Source organism: Rhinolophus sinicus, chromosome 5, assembly GCF_057876585.1.
Source record: "Rhinolophus sinicus isolate RSI-liver-muscle chromosome 5, RSI-T2T, whole genome shotgun sequence".
Classification (NCBI taxonomy): domain Eukaryota; kingdom Metazoa; phylum Chordata; class Mammalia; order Chiroptera; family Rhinolophidae; genus Rhinolophus; species Rhinolophus sinicus.
Window position 1 is genome coordinate 84,332,820 of NC_142505.1, and position 21,228 is coordinate 84,354,047.

The following is a 21,228-nucleotide window of genomic DNA, read 5'->3' on the forward strand; positions in this document are numbered from 1 at the left end:
CTGTCTAAAACTGCAAACAGCCCCCCCGGGCTCCTTTCCCACCATATATTTTACGAGCCTACTCCCAAAGAATGTAAGCTTCTTAAAACAGGGAATTTGGGGGTGGTGGTGTCTGTTTTGTTCACTGCTATGTCCCCAGAATTTAAAGCAGTCCCTGGCACGTACGAGGCACTCAGATATTTGATAATTGAAAAATAGGTGCTGCGCCATTGGCCTCTGTGCTGAGTCACCTTGAACCTCCTTCCTGGGCCAGGTAGACGGTCTTAAGGCAGCGTCTCCTCCCTCTCTTTTGGGACAGTGTTAACCTAAAGATGATAGGCCGAGCCATTGACGGGAGTGCTGCCACCAGCAGGAACTGACGTATTCACGGCACTTGGTGACATCGGGTTAGCATGCACATAAGCAACTTCTGTACCTCCTCTGTTGTGCTCCGGCATCTCTCTAAATTTGAGAGCATAAGCTTCAAAATAAATAAATCGGTGATAATGAATGTGTAAGGACTTTTAAAACTGTAAAATGCTTTGAAAATGATAATTCCATTGGACTTTAGGAGGGATTGTTACATAATTTGAACTATTTAAGGAATTTTCTAGGAAGAAGCGTTCTCTGGGCCAGCTTCTCTGCAGGTCTTTTTGTGTGCGAGTTCTGTTCTTCCCCGTCTGGGCCTGTGACCCGGGTCCAAGAATATAGCTACAAGCTAGAGTCTGAGCCGAACTGGACCAGAGAGGAGAAAGCTAATCAATTCACCCCTAGATCGAAGGGATGTGCCTTCCATGTGTGTAACACAATTCAAATACCAAGTAACCAAAACAGTGTGGGACAAATAGAATTCAGGCTGTGTTCGTTTTTATACAACTGTATCTAATTTAGGAAAACTAGGCAGCTTGGCTGCAAAAGTATAATTCTTATTGTTAATGAAACCTGGCCTATTCCAGAGGGATTCCCGTAATTCCCAGGACCCAGATTCGTTTTCTATCAACACAAAAGCTTAAGGACTTTATACTGTTGGTGGGCAGAGATGAACCTAATATCCTTGTTTGCTGTCAAAACATCCTTTTAACAATAATCATGTTCTCCTTTTACTCACGATCTCTTTAAGGTTAGGTTATGTAGGAGAGAAGAGAGGCAAATGAGATTAAATAGCAGGATATACACTGTATATATTGTATCTGACTGTGTGCGTGTGTGTGTGTGTGTATGTGTACAGTGTGTGTGTGTGTACACGTGTACAGTGTGTGTGTGTACACGTGTACAGTGTGTGTGTGTGTGTGTGTGTGTGTGTGTGTGTGTGTGTGTGTGTGTACATGTATATCCAGACACTCTGCATTGTACCAGAACATTTAAGAGCAGCAGCGGTGGAATCAGACTGCAGACCGTGTGGCTTCACATTCTAGCTCTACTGCTTATTCAGTATGTGACCCTGGGCAAATTTCTGAATTGTCTGAGCCTTTGCTTCTTCATTTGGCATAGTAATGGAACTTACATCATAGGGTTATTGTAAAGATCAAATGAGATAATCGATGGAGTGCTTAATGCCTGACTCACAGTAAGTGCTTGGTGAATGTCAATTGCTGTTATTACTGATGACATTCTTAATAGTAATCAAAGGCAGACAGGAAATAAAGGGACTTCAGAAGAGGATAAGAAATGAAAAAATAAGCCCCAGCACATGCTATGCTGGAAGGTTTAAGTGTATTGGAAGGAGACTGGTACAACGTTGTGAGCTTAGGCTATGTTATATAATGCATATTAGGTAATGCATGTAATAATGATGATTATACCCTGTGAATATTTTATGGCTTCTGTACCTTCGAGATTAACACTGTGGCCAATGAGAGCTCCTGGGTCTGTTATATGCCATCGATGGCAGGGTGAGCTGCCCTGGCCCCTCCCCCGACCACTGTCCCCAGCTTGGCAAAGGCTCGAAGATACCAGTGGGTTACATGAAAGTTTAAACCAGACACGGTGTGCAGCTGAGCCTTGATAGCCGTAGAGGAAGGGGGCCTCCCAAAGCCTGCACGTGTTCTGATATGGACACTGTGCCAGGCACTGGGGGGTGGCAGTGAGGGAGGCTCCCCACACCCCTGTCCTCTCAGAACTTCCAGTGAGTGGGGGAGACAGACAGCGACAATGTCATGAAACGTAGCCTAGTTCAGTAAGTGCTAGGAAGGAGACTTGAGGAATTAGAGTTATAGCAAGGGACCCGACCTGGTGTGGGGTGTTCAGCAAGGCCTCTTGGAGGAAGTGGGAGTGAGAAGTAGGAGAGATCCAGACGGAGACGGACTGCAGTGCCTCCCCACCGGGCACCGACGTGGGGAGAATCAGTATTTTGAAGGAAGGCACCCAGGCCTAAAGAGATTTTTAGCCCACAGATCAGTGAGCAAAGGGAGGCATGGGGGAGAAGGGTCTGGAAAAGTCAGCTGGATCAGGCAGGATCTTGTAGGCCGGCCAAGGGTTTTCAATGTGAAATTAAAAACAGAAGCTTTTGGAGGTTTTTAAACAGGTAGTGGTATTGGATTAAAGGACACCAGAGTGGACATTTTGCTGGTTTGCACACGTGGATTTTAGAACAATCTCCACTGTAGACTGCAGGCTTTACGCACAGAGGTACAGTTGCAGCACCAAGTGGGCCTCTGTACGTGGGTGTTACAGTTCATGTATGTGCTACTGGGCAATACTTCTTAGCAGGGATGTTCACTCATCGGAAACCTAGTGTATACATTTCACCAGGGGCAGAGACTTTGGTAGTTAGTCACAGGGCTTTGAGATCCTTGGATGAAAGCAGTGCAGCGTGGGTAGATGCACGTATGGCCGTAATTATCTGTTTTCTTTTTTTGGACTATAGAAATCAATCTGGCATGGTTCCCATTTGGCCCGTTCTTCTTTTTTGTTTTTCTTTTAATTCAATCTTCTCTCTTGAACTTCTAGTGTTCACTCTTTGATTATTAGGAAGCACTTCTGGCTGTGCCAGCCAACTACAAACGGAACGCTGTCATATTTGAAGGACGTTTCATCATTTTCATGGTTTTGTCAAGCTTGCAGCCATTTTCACTGCAGGAAGGGAGAAGAAGTGGTGTTTAGTCCATTTAGTCCAGTATCACTCTCATAGGCATACATGCTTTCTCTTCCTCATGCTCTCTTTTTTCTTTCTTTCAGTTTAGTAATTTGGGTGGTGAATGAGGGAGCATCTTTTTTTTTTTAATTATAACCACTACTTTTTTCCCCATAGGCCCAAGCATGTAACTGTTTTGTGCATTCATTTTTGGTTGGGGTTTTTAAGGACAAAGAACGCCTCCTTTACCTGAGGCTGAACTGCCCCTTAGTTATGTGAGAGCAGCAGAGTGCCAGGGCGAAGAGGCTGGCTCTGCAGTCACGCTCGGCCCCTCTCCTGGCTCTGCCCCTTCAGTAGCTGTGTGGCCTCAGGTGAATTACTGAACTTCTCAGTACTTCAGGGTCCTCCTCTGTAAAATGATAGCGATCGTCTTGCCAGCCTGCCTCAGAGGGTCCTCTTGAAGAGGCCGCTGTGTGAAAGTATCCTTTGTAAGCACTCGCTTATGCAGAGCTTCAGGTCTGGCTTCTCCCTGGATACCCGTCCCCAGAAGGATGGTCAGTATGGCTGGTGAGTGTGACCCCAGGCCGTACACGGAACAATTTATTTGAAACTCTCGTTCTGGTGCCAGCCGCTGGGGCAGCCCAGCAAAGCTGTATTTATGACTCTGATGGGTATCTCTGGCAGACGCCCCCGCAGCACCATCCAGACTGCTCCCACATCACCCGGTCCAGATGGTGTCCAGACAACACACACACACACACACACACACACACACACACACACACAGTCAGACTTCGTAGAAAACATGCAGCTAGTGGTGGTGGGATTCCCCCCGCCACTCCCCATTAGCTACTGAGGACAAATTTCAAATCGATGAAAGGAACCACATTAACAGCCCTGGAAACTAAACTTGCCTGGTTAGCCACACAAAAAGTGTAGTTCCAGGAGCAGCGTTTCTAGCTAATCCTTCTCGGCCCCAGAGCTTGGAGTATCTCTAACCCCAAGAGCGTAGTGGAGAGCAAAGTGGTATCTGCTGCCACTTAGCTGCCCACCCACTCAACCACTTTCAGAATTGGTAACCCGGGGCCTCCCTAGTACCTGCCTGGGTGCTGCACAGGATGCACCCCAGGACCAGGACCGTGAAAAGGGGAGCAGTCAGTGTAGAAATGGCCCATGCAATAATCGTTCGGAGGAAAGCGCCGTGTGACCCCAGTAAATGTCTGGGGCTGAGCTTTGCAGGGCGGTGGGCTTTGGATGGTTAGGGGAGGACTTGTCAGGCAGGTCAGGTGCTCCTGAAGGCAGAGTGAGTGTTCGTGGGTTTGCTGGAGATTCCTGTGAGCCTCTCACTAGTGTTTCCACGCGGGAATTCCCGCCCTTTCTCAGGAATTTTTTTCGCTTTCCCGGTCCTGAATCCCTAGAAAAGTTGGTCAGGAAATCGGGCAAATGGCTCCTTGAACCCAGTAATACCCACGGTGGGAAATAAATGTACTACTCACAGTGTATCTCTTAGACATTTTTCCTATTTATCGCCAGGGTTTCTGGGCGGGAATTTTTTTTTTGCTTTTCCGTTCCCGAATCCTGAGAAAAGTTGGCTGGGAAATCGGGAAAATCGGCTCCTTGAACCCAGGTGGTTGGTAGTATCAGCCATCACTTTGTGGAAACGATTCATCGTGGAGAACAGAAAACAGTTTATATCTCAAGATTCGGGAACGGGGAAGCGAAAAAATTCCTGAGAACGGGCGGGAATTCCTGCCTGGAAACCCTCTCTCAGCCTCTCATGCCAGAGGCCCTTACAAGGAAGTGATGGAAAATAAGTAATGCGATGTTTTGAACTTTCCTATAGATGCGGAGTATTTCATAATTTTGGAAAAGGAAGGAAGAATAACCAGAAGAGAAGTACAGCTAGATAGGCTAATGGAAGCCCTTGAAATATAGTTGGAGGAGGTAGGGCTACTTGCCGCAGGCAGAAGCAGCTCATTAGAGGTTCCTGGGCAGGATACACATGACATCACCAACTAACAGTGTGGCTTTAAATTGGCACTTGCTGCTACTTCTGCCACTATCATCACCTCTACGTTGACCACCACCGTGGACAATAGCAGCTGTCATTTATTAAGCCATTGTTTCATAACAAGAGATTTACTCCCCTAACCTTACTTAATCAGCCTTACAACTTTATGAGGTTTGCTCCTGGCTTACAGGTAAAGAAATGGGTTTAGAGATGCCAGTGGCTTGCCTACTATTGTTAGCCAGGTGGGAATATCTGTCTCTCTCTAACCACTGTGCTGTACAGTCTCCCTGAGTCTTTTCCTCCCTTCTCTGTGAATTGGAGATAATGCTTGTATTTCATAGCTCTATTCAAATTATAGGTCATGGCACATCAGTGGGTTGTGAAATCAATTTAGAAAGTTAAAAAATATGTAGGGAAAAAAGATAGAAAATATCAGAATTCATCGCAATTACTGTTCCTGAAACTTTTTTTTCTGGTGTGTGTGTGTGTGTGTGTGTGTGTGTATGTATGTATGCATGCATGTTACATGGGGAAATTTATGGGGGAAAATATATGAGAACATGTGTTACATGGGAAAATATATTTCCTACCATGGGTCATTGCCAAAAAGTTTGAGAGCTCCTGTTCTAGAGTTATGAAAGCCACATAAACATATAAAATGGTTGCAGAGCTCCTTGTAAATTCTGAAATGCTTTACAAGTGTAAGTTTTCATTATTATTTAACACTGGAAGCTGAAGCAAATAAATCGAGGATGGCGGGTAAGTATGGCTGTACTGTTCCCCCACCCGTGCCATCCATTGCGGATTGTACGCATCTGTCACCACAGTGTGTCCAGCGGAACCAGAACTCAGCTTTGACACTCGTGGACACAGCATTCCAGGCCTCAAGGTGAAACGTATGTATAAACCCAGCAATGGGCTTATGCATCTTGGGAGTCCATCAGGACCAGTCTGTGGCTGTGAAGTACTGCTTAGCACTTACAGAACTCTGGCTCTCGTTTAAACCGAGGAAAACACATGCCATCCCTGTGACAGCCTGGGGTTCTCTGCATTACAGCCCCAAAAGGGTTGGCTACTATCTGCTTCCCTCATAACACTCCCCCCCACCATCCTCATCTGGAAGTGATTTTCCTCCTTCTGCTTCTCAAAGGGAGTCAGACCCATCCAGTATCCTCATCCGTTTCCCCTTGAAACAAAGGTGGCAGGAGACCCTTCCTGCCAAGGCTATTTTCTTTGGAACCTGCTCTTTTTCATTAATTGCAATTCATGAGGGAACTGCAGGGAACAAATTGGTGTAAATCCCCCAATAACTGCCCCTCCCAAGGGGATGCACTGCTTCTCAGCTGATAGAGCAAACTCTAAATGGTCACAAAAGGACCAGGGTCTCCCCCAGGTTGGAATCGCATGGGGAACTGTTTCCCTGTAACCTGCAAGGGAAGCCCATAGAATTGGCATTTGTCTCAGAAGGCACCACAAAAGAGTCCGTGTGGACCTAGGGACCTGAAAGGCACGTCAGAGACTCCTTCAGTGGAATGTACAAGGCGCAGGAAACTTGTGTGTATGGATTTCAAGTCAAGACTCAACATGACATTCTGGACTGTGAGAAAGTACTCAAGCAGCTCAATTACCAACCCAGAAGTCAGGCTCTCGGTGTTTTTATAGATCTTGCTAATGAGTGAGTCTCGTGGCCTCTGCTAGATTGGGCTTCTCAGCGCTCTGCCAGCCTGCCTCCCACACATCTGTACATTCGTCAAGCTGTAATGGATGGCTGGTGCCAGCAGAGGCTGAGGTCTAGGCCTTTCTCTCCGGGATATCAAGTCATTAATAATTCACTCCGGAGTAATGAACATCGCTGTACCAAGTTGTGAGCAGTAATAATCAAGTGACAGATCAATTTATTATTTCACTGTACCCGAAAGATAATGGTAGTTAGTCATGAAAGGTGCGGCTTCCCCCCCACCCCCAAAAGTTTCATAAGACTGAGATCGATGTGTTTTTTAAGTTCTAAAATAAAATGGCTCATTAAAAAGGAAATGAATTATGTTGGGTAGCCTCAAGCCTATTTATATTCAGAGTTGCTTATCCAGAATTAGTGTACCTTTTTCTCCCAAATGCCTTTAGGCATTGGGGCCTGCAAATCTGATTAATAATCTAATTATTGCTCATTAATTAAATCGGAGAAATGGAACACATCTCCAGACTTTGAAAAGGGAGGTGGGGATGGTTGAAATAACATTCCAGAAAAATCATCAACCATGATTTGATGTTTATGAGTAGATATCTGTGTTGAGAATCATTTTTATGTCTACTGAGAAGCTTCCATCATCTTTTAACACCTGAGTGAACATCGCTGTGCTTCTCCTGGGCCAGGCACTGTCTTAGCACTGGTGGTACCGCCTATAAGAAGCACAGTCTGTATCCTAAGGCAGCAGTAGAGATGTTAATAACGTGTAATAAATACAGGGGCAGGCCAGCACTCTGCCTTCAGTGAGGGGTGGAGGGTTGAGGAAAGACCAGACCAAGGCTGCAGAAAGGACGGGAGCCAGCCATCAGAGCTGAGCCTCGCAGATAAGATCGATAGTTTGGCAAAGCAAAGAAAGAAGAGGGAGAACATTCTAGGCAGAAGAATGACAAAGGCAGATAGTTGTGAAAGTAGAAAGAAAATGTGTAGTAAATTATTGTAATAATTATTACAGTTACCATGCATTACCACATTTAAACTACACAAGAACCTCATGAAGTCAGCATATTATTCTCCCCCTTCCCCCACACACACCTTTTTTAAGATGAGAAACTCAAAGCTTAGACATATTGAGTCACTTGCCCAGACACCCAGAGCTGGGAGGTGGCAGAGGTTTGTTGGGAAAAGGTGTGCTATTTCATAAGCTTGGACTTTATGTTAAAAACAGTGGAGCCCACCAATTTATAATCATTGTCGACACAAGCAGTGAAGCATTGCACACTACATACACTGTGTCCTTGTGTTCTCTCCCAACCACTCGGTGAGGTGTGAAGCCATTGGAACTTTCAGCAGAGGAACAATCAGAGCTGAGTTTGGACAGTAACTGGTGATGGCAGGCAGGATAAAGCTGAACCTAGAGATTCTAGTCACAAGCCTCGTTAAGAGGCTCCTGCTGGAGTCAGAGGTAGTGTTGAGAAGCATGGTGGGGAAAAACGATCATCATCCAAACCATATATTTTTATATCGGTCTGCAACTTGAAAGTGCTTTCATATATAAATAGCTTGTTGGTTTGTTTGCACAAGGGACTTTTGTGACAAGCCAGGGAAGCCTACTGACTTAGCTCATTTGGGAGGGGAAATCTGCGGGCATGGAATTGACTTCGTTCACACTGGAGCTGATGGATGTTTAAAGTAGTGGTGTTACAGGCAGCTTGTAAAGATGCATACTTGCTGATTGACTAAGCACAGAACCAAAGCCCCCCCCCCCCCCCTTCTTGCTAGGTAAGAACTTGACCATCTGCATTAAGGCTTTCAGGCTAGAAACGTGATGCAGGTCTGGGTGGAATGGAAAACTACAGGCACACACAAAGATGTTTGTAAAATAGTCTTCTGTGCACCAGAATCGGGCCAGGATATGACTGGCGACTCTCCTTGCTGCAGGTGTCGCGTAGCCGTCAAAAACCAACTTGTCTTCCTAGTTGGGCTGTTCCCCAGTTAAAGTTTCATAGGCATAGCCACCCCAGGCCCCTTTCAGAGGAGGAAGTTTTTATGAAATTACTTTTAGCCCTAAAAATTATAGCAGAGTACACATCTGCTGATAAAATTGGTTGATACAGTATTTCAGTAAAGGCTCAGTTTCAAAACCAACACTTAAGTCAGTAGAACCTCTTTTCCTCCTAGAAAATAGAAGTGTACAAGAGAAACAGTGCAGGCATTTACCAAATGGTATGAAAAAAAAAAACCCTCAGTATAAATAGCACTAAATGCAAGGGAGGTATGTCTGCACAAACTGACATCTCTGCTCAATTTCCCTCTAGTTTCTTGTAATGAGTAGTTTCCTTCTTCTAACAGGTGATTTAGGGAAGCCCCTAATATTTTCTTAACAATACTGAATGGCCTAGCTTTTAAATTATTTGTCATCAATAAGTAATTTGTATATTTTTATACGCCTGGCCAGCAAGTGAACAATGAAGTCTTATGACTAGGTCCCGGTAGGTTTAGATACATGTATTGAGTAGTTGTTTATCCAAAAATATGCATGTGTGTTTAGCAAATTACTCAGACCCAGCTACTGCTGACCCTTAGACTTTGAGTATCAATGACAATGTAAACATAGCTGTAGCCTCGGATCTACAGTCTTGCGTCTTTATTTCTGTTTATGCCACATGTTTCACTTAATGTGAGCCACATGTTTAATGTGATGGGGCTTTAATACTTTGAGCCTAAAGTGCTGAATTTCCTGACTTCGTTTTAAATATCCAGACCTACCCATTTTAAAAATTAGGTCTATTTTGTGCCTACGTTTACAAGTGTATTAAAGCTGTCAAGAGTTTTTATATCTGAGCTAGAGAAAATGCTAATGATCACCGTGGTTTATGCAGCAGCCAAGTACAGAAGTTGTAACTAAGCGGAATTAGCAGTTCCCTGGATTTGCAGGACAGGGATTCGGATATGCAAAGGGTCACATTTTGGAAGGCAGCTGCTTTGGTTGTTTGGTCATTTTAGGCAAACATGGGAATGGTAAGGAGTGTCATATCCTGAAATAGCTAAATAACCTGAACACTGAAGATTTCTGAAGCTTTGATGGATGAAAATGTGAGTAGAAAAGTCTGTCTCTCTTTGAACTCCAAGGGCATCGGAAGGTGTGCCAAGGGCTGACTCCTACTACCGTGTTTCCCCAAAAATAAGACCTAGCCAGACAATCAGCTCTAATGCATCTTTTGGAGCAAAAATTAATGTAAGACCCAGTATTATATTATATTATATTATATTATATTATATTATATTATATTATATCAGACCAGGTCTTATATAAGCCCTGGTCTTATATTATGTTATATTATATAAGATCCGGTCTTATAATGAAAGAAGACCAGGTCTTATATTAATGTTTGCTCCAAATTAGAGCTGATTGTCCGGCTAGGTCTTATTTTCAGGGAAACACGGTAGGTGAGGAGTCTGAAGATAGGAAAGGTAGACGGAAGTCAGCTGTCTATTTGCCTGCGGTTTCTCTCATCTGTGCCCTTTGTTTCCTTTCCCCCAGTGTTGCTAACAACCACAAGCAGAATTTGATGACAGTGGCAAATCTTGGCGTGGTGTTTGGACCCACCCTGCTGCGGCCTCAGGAAGAAACAGTGGCGGCCATCATGGATATCAAATTTCAGAACATTGTCATTGAGATCCTGATAGAAAATCATGAAAAGGTAACATATGTGTAACTGGTCACTGTGCGTGAAGAATTTCTCTTGGGGGAAGCTGAATCGAACTGCCATTCAGGATTGACTGGGTGTACATTGCTAAGGTCAATTGTGATGATGATGATGACGTTACTGATAAAGCTGGCGGTGGCAGTGACGATCATCAGCTCATGGGGGCAGTGGTGGCAACAATGGCGGCTATGGGGGCAACAGTGGTGGTTATGGTGGCAATGGCGGTGAGCCACATTTATGATTTAGTCTCGACCAGGAACTGTGCTAAGCATTTTATATGTGTTGTCTTTTATCTTCACAACAACCAAATGGAGAAGGTACTGTTATAGGCCTCATTTTGAAAATGCCCATTGCCCATTTTTGTACTTGGTTATCGTCTTATGACTTTATAAGTTTTCTTTTATATTAGGGATATTAAACTGTTTTCATTTGTGTGGCAAGTATCTTTCCTAATCTGTAGTTTGTCTTTCAGTTTTATACATAGTCTCTCTCTCTCTCTCTCTCTCTCTCTCTCGCTCTCTCGCTCTCTCGCTCTCTCGCTCTCGCTCTCGCTCTCGTGCACGTGCGTGCGTGTGTGTATTCTGTCTTTTCCTTTAGAGCATTGCAGTTTCTGGTCTTTCTTAAGAAGATCTCCCTCACCACACATAATGAAGAATTTCAACATCGAGGTGCCCTTACAAAACTGGGGGTAGGAAACATGAAGCTTCACCCATCTGTCGCATCCCAGCTCCTAGTAGCAAATCCCTATGAAGCTTCTCGGAAGCTTCAGGGTCCCCGAGGGCACCGTTTGGCAGCCACAGCTCTGGGATCAAGTAAAAAATGCTGCTCCTCCTAAATGAAAACTTTACCTAGAATGGTGAATTAATTTTGCTAGATAGCCTGCAAAATAAATCTAGACCACTTCTTACCATCTGCACTGATAACACTCTAATGTAAGCCACCATCATCTCTTGTCTGGATTTTTACAAGAGCCTCCTAATTTGTTTTTCTGCTTCCACCCTTGGCCTGTCTATTCTGATATCAGCCACCAGAGTGAGATTTTTTTTAAAATGTGAAGTCACATCACATCAGCTGTCTGTTAGGAACGATTCAGTGGCTTCCTATTTCACTGTGTGAAAGTTCGAGCCCTTACAAGAACACAGAAGGCCCTACATGGTCTCTGTTCTCCGTCTGTTACTTACCATATCTTACTTCCTACGGCCCTCTCTTTATTTCACTCCTGCAGCCACCTTCACCACATTGCTGTGTTTCACATGGCACCCTTTCCCACCTCAAGACCTTTGCAGTTGCTGTTCCTAGTGCCTGGAACACTCTCTCGCCATATAACTACGTGGCATGTTTCCTCACCTGTTTCCAGCCTTCTCAGTGAGCCCGACTTAGATCTCTCTATTTAAAATTGCAGATAGTCCCAGCCTCTAGCACTCCCCCTCCCCTTGACCCCGCTTTCTCTCTCTCCATAGCACTTACCACTTTCTAGCATATTATATAATTGACGTGCTAATTGGGTCTATTGCCTTTCTGGCCTCCACTAGAATGTCTGCTTCACAAAAGCAGGGACTTCTGTCAGTTTTGTTCACTGCTTTGTCCCCAGTGCGTATGTGTTGGAGGAGAATGGGCTGGGGTGGTAGTTGGCCTCCAAAATGACTCCCTGAGGCCCCTGTCTCCTGGTGCTCCCTCGCTTGTGGAGTCCACTTCAACTGTGAATGAGGGGCCCCCATGTTGATCCCAATATTGTCTGTAGGAATTGCTCAGTAGAAACAGTGATCCCAGTGGATTAATAAGATCTTGCGAAAGAGACCAGTCATCAGAGACCTTGGAGCATTTGCCTTGGTTTCTGGATTTGCTCACTCTCGGGGAAGCAGGCCACCTTGTTGTGAGGGCAATCCCACAGCCCCGGGCGGAGGCAGTGAGGCTTCCTGCCGGCAGCCAGACCCACGTGCCAGCCCTGTGAGTGCGCTGCTGGAAGTGAGTGTGCCCACACTGGTCACGCCTTCAGGTGATGCAGTCCCACCTTACGTCTTGTGTACAACCTCATGAGAGAGAGACCCTGAGTCAGAACCCCCGAGCTAAGCCTCTCTTGAATCCTTGACCCACAGAAACAGGGAGACATAATAGGTTTTAAGCCACTAGGTTCGGTGGGTATTTTGTTATGGGGCATTAATAACTACTATAAAACCTCGGAATCTAAACTTTCACAAAGTAACTGTAAAGTTGTGTAAGCAGCGTAGCCTCCCTCTTACATGGTTAATGAAGAGATGTAGAAATCAAATTATGTATTTGAAGAAATGATCTTTGTATCTTAAATTTTGGCCCTGCTCCCAACTAACTACCTCCCTCAAATATAGTAAATCAGGTATGGGAGAGGTTTGTTATGTATGAGAAAAATGAACTCGTGAAAAGGGGATATCATCGAATAGCAGTTGATAACATGATTTCTAAAAACAAACCACTTGGATTCAAATCTGCTACCCTTCTTACTGACTCTGTGACCTTGAGCAGATTGCCTAACTTCTCTATGCTCATGAAAGTACTCCCAGTATAGACTAACTGCTGTAACAAACAACCCCACAATATCAGTGACTCAAAATGATAGACATTTATCTCCTGCTCACATAACAGTTCACTGCAGGTATTCTGGGGGTGGCATACTGTGCAGTGATTCAGCAACCCAGGTTCCTCCCATCTTATAGCTCTGCCTGCTGCTCTGCAGAGCTCTGCAGTCAGACAGTTGGTGGAGGTGGAGGAAATGAGAGCAGAGAAGATTGGGTAAGACTTCTGGGCCGGGCCCAGAAGATGCTCTCCTTATTTTCTTCCACATTCTATTGGCCAGAACTTAGTCACATGACCGCATCTAACTGCAAGGGAGGCTGAAAAAGCAACCTACGTATTCAGAGGAAAGGAAAGCAAGTTTGGTGACCAACAAGCCACTCTAGCACATTCCTTCAATTGATTTGTTGTAAAGATTAAGCGAGGTGATTTACATAAAGGACTTAGCCAAGAATCTGGTGTGTAGTAAGGTTCAATAAGTGTAAACCATTGTTTTTAGCAGTCTCAACAGAATTCTGTGAAGGTGAAGGTTAAGTCCATCCTTGAATATCACATGTGCCCCCTCCCAAAATAGTATATTTTACAACTTAATCTTTTCTTAAATAAAATAATATTAAATGTCGAGACAGATCTCTAAGGAGTAAGCAGTTTGATTGTTTCATGTCCCTAACGGGCCCATTTGAGCTGATAACAGGCAGCATCTAACAGCTTTTAAACTGTAACTGTTTTTGGTGTCCTTGGGCCTTCAAAGCCAGAAAGCATATTTGAAAGTAGCATGACAGAAAAAAGGACCGGATACTGCTAATAACAATATTGAAACTTGTGTAAACAAGCAGCCATCCTGCCTTGGGCACAAAATGTAGAAATAGAAATGAAATATGAAATGCATGGCTTGGCCTATAAGTATATGGGCCAGAACGGGTGAGAATATCCACTGAGTTGGGTGAATTGTGCATTATGATACTCGCTGCTGTGGATTTGCTGAAGTGTATACGAAGAGTATTAGAGTGCTTTATTCTATGTTCTTTTTCATTCATCGATGCCAGAGAGAGGGAATCACAGTGGGAACAAATGAAGGAGAGTGAGTGAAAACAGTCATGTGGAAGGCTGCTCCAGAGAGTAGGTCTCCACGCCTAAGGGATCCAGTATGCCAGCCTGATGGAGATTTTTGACCGGGGGTCCATGACAGGCCAGCGTTACCCCAAGACCTACGTATGTACATCATTCTGGGGAGAAAGTCCTCACTATTCATCAGGTTTGCCTTTCTGGTAAAAACAACTGCGAATAAGGCAGCTTGACTCCTTTTAAAAGGTGGCTTCCAGCCCGGTTTGGTGTAAAGCGAGCAGGTGCTGCCTCAGCCTCCTTGGGAGCCCAGGAGGATGTTCACCTCCCGGAATCCTAAGCGCCGAGCCGTGTCCTGGGCCCTGCGTTCTGGAGACAATGCTTTGGACTTCCTGCCAGTAAAACTTAACTTCAGCCATCAAATGCAGAGCATGTTTATGTCCTCCGATGAATATTGTCAGAGACTTGTTCTTTAATAGCCATAATATTGAGACCTTATGTAACAATATTTAATAAGCATTCTCTTGGCCTTGGCCATACTTTTCTGGAAGCACTCACACAAATGCCCTGGAGTAACTACTTTCCTAACTTTAGTGTTGGAAGTTGGACAAAATCCTGAAACCACCCTCGAAAAAAATGCTTCCCAACAGCATCTTTGTGTCCTATCCCCCAACAAGAAACATGATAGCATATGCCCTCTTGCTTGAAACAAGCCCTAATACAGGTGTTAAATACACTCGTATGTCCCGCACAGTTACTGACATGATATTCTGTCATGTTGGTAAGAACATTTTACATAAAGGATTTATGTTGTGCCTTGAAATAAAATTGGGAGGGACCCAGGAATAAGTAGAAGACAGTACTGAAAGAGGTTGTAGAAACCTCAGGCAACTAGCGTTGGAGACAGAGAGACGGAGGGAGGAAAGGAGGACCGGATCCTGCTAATAACAATATTGAAACTTGCGTAAACAAGCAGAGAGAGAGAGAGACTATAAGAGGCATATTTCGATTGTCTATCACTGCATAACAAATCATCTCTGCTCACAATTCTGGGGAGGGCTCATGTGTTTCCCATATGGTATCAGCCGGGGTGGGGGGGTGGGGGGGCGTTTTGACGATGACTGGAGGATCCAGAATAGCCTTACTCCATATGTCTGCTACCTTGGTACTGGCTGTCGGCTGGGACACCTGATCCTTTTCCACATGGCCTCCCTCTGTCTCTATGCGATCGCTCATCACGCAGTAGTTTAGGCCGAACTTCCAAGAGAGCAAACACAGAAGCCGAAAGGCCACTTAAGGCCTACTGAGCAAACAGAGTGTCACTTCAGCCACACTCTGTTGGTCAAAGCAAGTTACAAGTCCAGCCAGATTGAAGGGGCAGGAACTAGACCCGCCCTGTGGAGGGGAGGAATTGTGCACTGCCATCTTTGCAGGCAGCCTGCCCTCATGCCTCACCCCCCAGCCCTGGCAGGTTTGTCCATAGCTCGTGTTGGAGAAGGCTCAGCTTTCTTCTGAGTGGCTTGTGCGGAACACAGGCCAGACACTTCCTCAATATTTCTTACAGAAAGTGCTCTTCTCTTTCTCCTCAGCATTGCCGTTTCTGACACATCCAGGGGCATCAAACATTTGTGGTAGTGGCAAGTTCAGTCCTCAATGCCCTTTGTAAGCCTCAGTATGGAGAACTAACATCAGTGTCTAAAACTGGAAAAACATCTTTGTCTTTAAAATTGATACTTTAAAAAGAGAGCTGCGGGCAGGGTGGGGGGAATACTTTCTAGCCAGAAAATTCAGTGTCTTTTACCTGATGAAACACGTTTTTTTGTTTTTTTTAGGAGAAGGAAAAAGGCTTCAGTGTTTTAACTGGCTAAAGGATATGGTGGTTTCTCTTTCCCCTCCCTCCTTCTCTCTCTCTCCCTCCCTCCCTCCCAGTCTTTCCTCTCACTCCTTATTTACTAAGGATCAACACTAGATATTCAGCCCCAAGGGTTAAAAATGAGGATATACTAGTCATGTTGTCGCTGGCACATCCACACGCTCTCAAGACATCACCTTGCTGGGCATTTTTTTTTTCCACAGAGAACCCACCTGTATCTCTTTCCTCAGAGTCTCAGTGATGTGTTTCACACAGACCTTCAGTTGGTCAGAGTATGCCCGCTAACCACATACTTATCCTGTCAGAGATGCTCTAGAAACTGTCCCTCACCTCCCCTGACAGACCTGGGAGGGGAGCAGTGTTTGGAACAGTGTGGTAGGAAATAAATACCCCGAAGTGGAAGCAGAGAGAAAAAAGCCAGAAGAGATGGTAGAACGTTTGGGGGCTCATGGTGATCTTTCTTTTTCCACGTTGGTAATGCATGACTGATTGGTTTACTCAGTTGAAGGTAGTGGATCTTCTTTTTTTTTTTTTTTTTTTTTTAAGGAGGGCCCATGCAGGGATCGAACCGGTAACCTCAGTGTTATCAGCACCACGCTCTAACCCACTGAGCTAACCGACTACCCCACAGTGGATCTTTTTAATGTACATAATCTAGAAGTAATAATATTAACTATAATAATAGCTAACTTTTACATATAGCTTACTGTTCTCGAGCTATTGTGCTAAGCAGCTTTATATCCATCATATCATTTCATTTTCAAAGCAATACTAGAAGGTCAGTATTTTGGCCTGTTTTACAAATTGTGAACCTAAAGTGCAGAGAGTTAAAGAAACACCTTGTTAGGAGAGGAACAAGGGTTGAACTTAGGACTGCTTTCACAAGCCAAGCTATTAAAATCTACTCTCGTTCATCTCTATTCAATACAATGAATGTTTGTTGAACATCTACTATTAGCCAAATATAAATTAGGTGGCACCTCCCCAAGGCCCTCCTATTTTATCGGGGTATAACAAACCATAACACAGTGTGCTACGTGACATCCAGTAAGATGAAGAAAGTGTATGACACACTGAGGAGAAATATTTAATTCTGCTTGGATGGACTCTGACAGAGAAATAGACATTTTCTAGGCAGAGAAAGATTGGATACAGGAGCCTTCTTGGGGAAGCATTAATCAGTTAATCAACATCAATTGATTTGTGTATATGAAAATGACATGGCTGTGAAAGAACAGTGGGGTGTATGTTAGCAAGTGGTGGGAGAGGAGGCCAAACAGCTGGACTGAGCCCATTTGTCAAGGGTCTTGAAAGCTAGAGAAATGGGAGCCTCAGAGGTTTCCACGCAGAGGGGTAAAAGGATTATATCAGCACTTTAGAAAGACATCCCAGGAAGCTGAATCAATTGTACTCAGATTGTTGATATCAAAATCACTCATTAAATAAATAATAAAACAGTAGAGTTGACCATACTGTTGTAAACTTGTGGCTATATATAAAAAGTCTTACTCCGAGAGTATAACCTTTGACCTATAGCCTACACTCATAGAAACACTCATAGAAATACTCGTAGATACAAATGGCTTTTACTTGGGTTTTCTGGCCAGACTTCCTGAAGGCATATGTTAGCTCACGGCATCATTTCCCATCACTGACTACACACCCTGGACTGTATTTGGATTATATGGGAGCTAAAGAAGAACGAACTTTAAGATTCTGGCTCTATTGACCTGTGGTCACGTTTCAAAGTTGAAAGTTCATACGGGCAAATATTTTTGCTCTTTCCATGCTTGTTTTAAAGTAATGATCAATTATTTAAAATTTCTCTCTCTTGTATGGACAGAATCTTTCCCCAACTCACAGCTTATCACCCTGAGTCTTAAAACATCAAGTAAGACAATACTTGGGCTTATGGTGGAAGTTGCCAATATTTATATGCTTCTAGTTAAATTTTTAAACAAAAGAGTGAATGCTGCCACTGTCCAACATACCCCAAAGCCCAGAAATTCTGCTATTTCTTACAGGGTTTTCCTTTTGTAAAGGTTGGCTTGCCAATGACTCTGAAAAATTTAGATATCTGGGAAGAACAACCATATCAAGAAAACAAACTGCCTTCTTCTCATAGTTTTGCTTAAATATGAAATCTCAAGTTAATTGTGTGTGTGTGTGTGTGTGTGTGTGTGTGTGTGTGTGTCTTACATCTTCCTGTGAAGTCCAACATACAGCAGTAGGATGGGGCTCATTGTTCTGTAACAGTCCACACTCCTCTTCTGGCTGTGGTACTTGAAAGGGTTTCTGTGCAGGAAGCAGGCTGCGGCTGTCCATATGTGCCCATGTACCACGTGCTTTCATCAGTATTGCCCCCTTTTAATGCCTGTTGATGTTTTATAAAATAAAGAAGTTATCATGATTCTTTTCCCAGTTCATCAGATTGTTTGGAAGCGGCAGGAGTGTTGATCATTGAGCTGTTAATTCTTAGAAATGCCCAAAGAGCAGTGCCCTTTTTAAACATATTTTAACTTATAATCTTGTATGTCAAGGGGAAGAGCTAGCCACCATGGATGACCCCACCTAATACCTAGGACAAGCACCAGGTCTTTGCATCCCCATTAAAATGGTAATGTCTTTCAATGCAGTTGTGATTAGAGTTGGTTTGGGCCCACCAAACTGCCTGATCTGCTGTCGCCAAAATGTTGGTGGCATTGAGATCCATTGCACTAGCGTTGGGGTGTGTGCCCAAAATGTACATCAATTAATAAAATGCAATTGATTTGAATAATTTCTAGCAGCTGACAAGTGTTGGCAGTTGTATGTGATTTCCTTGATATTTCAAGCAGTTGTTGATAGGCGAAATTAATAATAATAATGATAATAATAAATGTGAGGATGATGAGGCATGCCTGCATGCTTCAGTACATTGAGATAATGCCTGGTGCTGGTGCCCGCTTGGGAAGCTCATCTTGTGTCTTACGGTTATAGCTCTTGTCACTCATTCATTCGTTGATTTTTATTTTTTGTTACCTTTCCTTCCATTGGTTCCTAAGTATACTCTTTTGGGTCCTGTCCATGTTAGGTTTAGAAGGAAGCTAGGTTAACCTGTATGCTGGGCTGGGATGTGTCTGTTCATAGGCCTGTTTTCTTTCTTTAGTGACAAATACTTTGCAAGTTATTCTTCATTAATGTGATGAGGTTGCATGTATGTTCCCCTCAATAAGCCCTAGATAATTGTTTGAATTGTGAAGCTTTTTTAATGTTACTGAAATAAGGTGGGAGTTTTGTTATATTTGATCCTATTCTCTGTCAATAAGGATAACAGGAAACAGAATCTTTCTGGAGATAGGGACAACTACAGTATTCCATTCATTACCCAGGCTGTTAACCAAATGGCACTGGTTCCTTTTGAGGGATTTTTAATAAAACTCCCCAAACTGCTTTCCAAATTGTTGATCCTTCTGCCAAAACGCTGATATCAACAGGACATCGGACTTCCAACTGTCCTTAAAAACCCTCTGTGTAGCTGCAGCCTCTGAATTTGGCTTTTTAACTGTTGCAGTAAATGAGCCCTGCTAAGATTTGCCTGGCTTTCTAGTGGAAAGGCACTGGGTTTATGGCTTCTGAGGCCCTAAGGAGTCCTCCCCCCGAGTCTGTCATGAGAAAGAGCGGGCAGTGTGTGAGCTCTGCTCAGTAGTTCTAGCCCTCCCCGCCCACAGCAGACACTCCTGAGGTTAAGCAAGCCCCTGCTTGTTATTACCCATTGTGACGTGAGACCCTGATGAATTAATGTCTCCAGAAAATGCCCAGTCTCTTCTCTCATAGAAGCCCTTCTGTTACGCTTTTTAATCCCCAGGCCTCCGTCGCTGATTTATTATCCCAGAGCTACTTTGCAGTTATAGACCAGGAACTCTTCATCATGACCTAATTTTCCTCCCATAAAAATCACAGCACATAATAAAGAGTACGCCACACACATTACAGGGAGACTCTTGATCCTTGGAAATTGGAGGCGCATGTGACGGGTGGGATTGGAAGAGGTGTAAAAATGTGTATGTGACACGGCTAAGAACAAATGCCACAAGGGTCAGTGGTCTACAGTGTCAAGATGGGCCTGGGGGGGGGGGGCAGTAAAATTTGGATTTTTTTTTTTAGACAATGCAAGGGGAAAAGAACAGCAAATTCGCACATTGCTGTAAGCAGTTACGATTGATGTTTTGCAAAGAGCGGTAATTAAATTTGCACTTATAAATTAAAGCCTCGTGTCCTGACAGCAAGTAACTCATGTTGAGTCTCCAGTCATTTCCCTTCTTCTGCCGCTTTAGTGAATGCGATAACGTCTCTTGAGCACTGAGCGTCCAACTCTGTTAGGCGCGTCAGTCCTCACCACAGTCCTGGGGGTTTTCACAGATGAGGCAGCTGAAGGTCAGTTATGTAACTTGCTCAAAGTCACAGAGCAAGGAAGGGATAAAAGCAGATTCATCAGACTCTAAAACTTAGCATCTTTTCATTTTGTCCTCTGGCTCTCAAATTAACCATAGGTATGAAGTCCACACGTGATTAAGACTCAGACAGTCACGCTGTCCGCCCCCCACCCCAGCTGTATTCATTTCTGTGACCTTGGACTAGTCTGTTACTTTCAGTGAATCTCAGTTTCCTCACCTACAAGATGGCAAGAATAATAGTACCTCCTTTGTAGGGTTGCTGTGAGTCAAATAATGAGATAATCCATGTAAATGACTTAACATGATAAGCACTCCACCAACGTGGGTTATTTTTATTGTCATTTACGCGTATGCCATCACTACCTCCCGCTCACTCTTGGTCAGCGTCTGTGCTGAGCACTTTATGTGCTTGCTCTTTTCCGTTGCTCTGCAAGGCAGATGTTCAGTTCCCATTTGCACAAGGGAAACGGGCTCAGAGGGGTTAAGATGCTTGCCCAAGTTGAACCCGAGTCTGTCTAGCTCCAAAGCCTGTTTGCTTTCAGCCCATAGGACTGCACATTTCTTTTTTATCTTTTTTGTGGTGACGTGACAGTGATGCCAGGGGCAGTGATGGTGAGGTCAGTGTAGCTGTCGTTGTCGTCCACTGAGTGAGCAGAAGCAGGACTCAGCTCAGCGCTGGTTGGCGGCAGAGGCCCAGCCACCCCGACCACTCTGCCGCATGGCTTCCTGGGAAGAGTCACTTGGGGCTGATGGGCCTGTTCATTGCACCTACAGGAAGCCTGGAAGTGGGGACACTTGGAAGCGGTATCCAGAGTGATTTTTTCTTTTACAGTCTTATTCTCCAGTCGCTTCTAGA

The 21,228-nt window shown here is 44.2% G+C and overlaps 1 protein-coding gene across 3 annotated transcripts in view; it reads left to right on the forward strand.

Annotated features, from left to right (window-relative positions):
- The window catches only part of ARHGAP26 (Rho GTPase activating protein 26), a 752,092-nt gene that overhangs the window by 640,125 nt on the left and 90,739 nt on the right, over positions 1–21,228 (forward strand). For all 3 annotated transcript variants that reach the window (XM_074313709.2, XM_019739058.3, XM_019739059.3), the window contains one exon: positions 10,289–10,448. In XM_074313709.2, the coding sequence (XP_074169810.1) occupies positions 10,289–10,448 (160 nt within the window). The remainder of the gene's footprint in view (positions 1–10,288; positions 10,449–21,228) is intronic.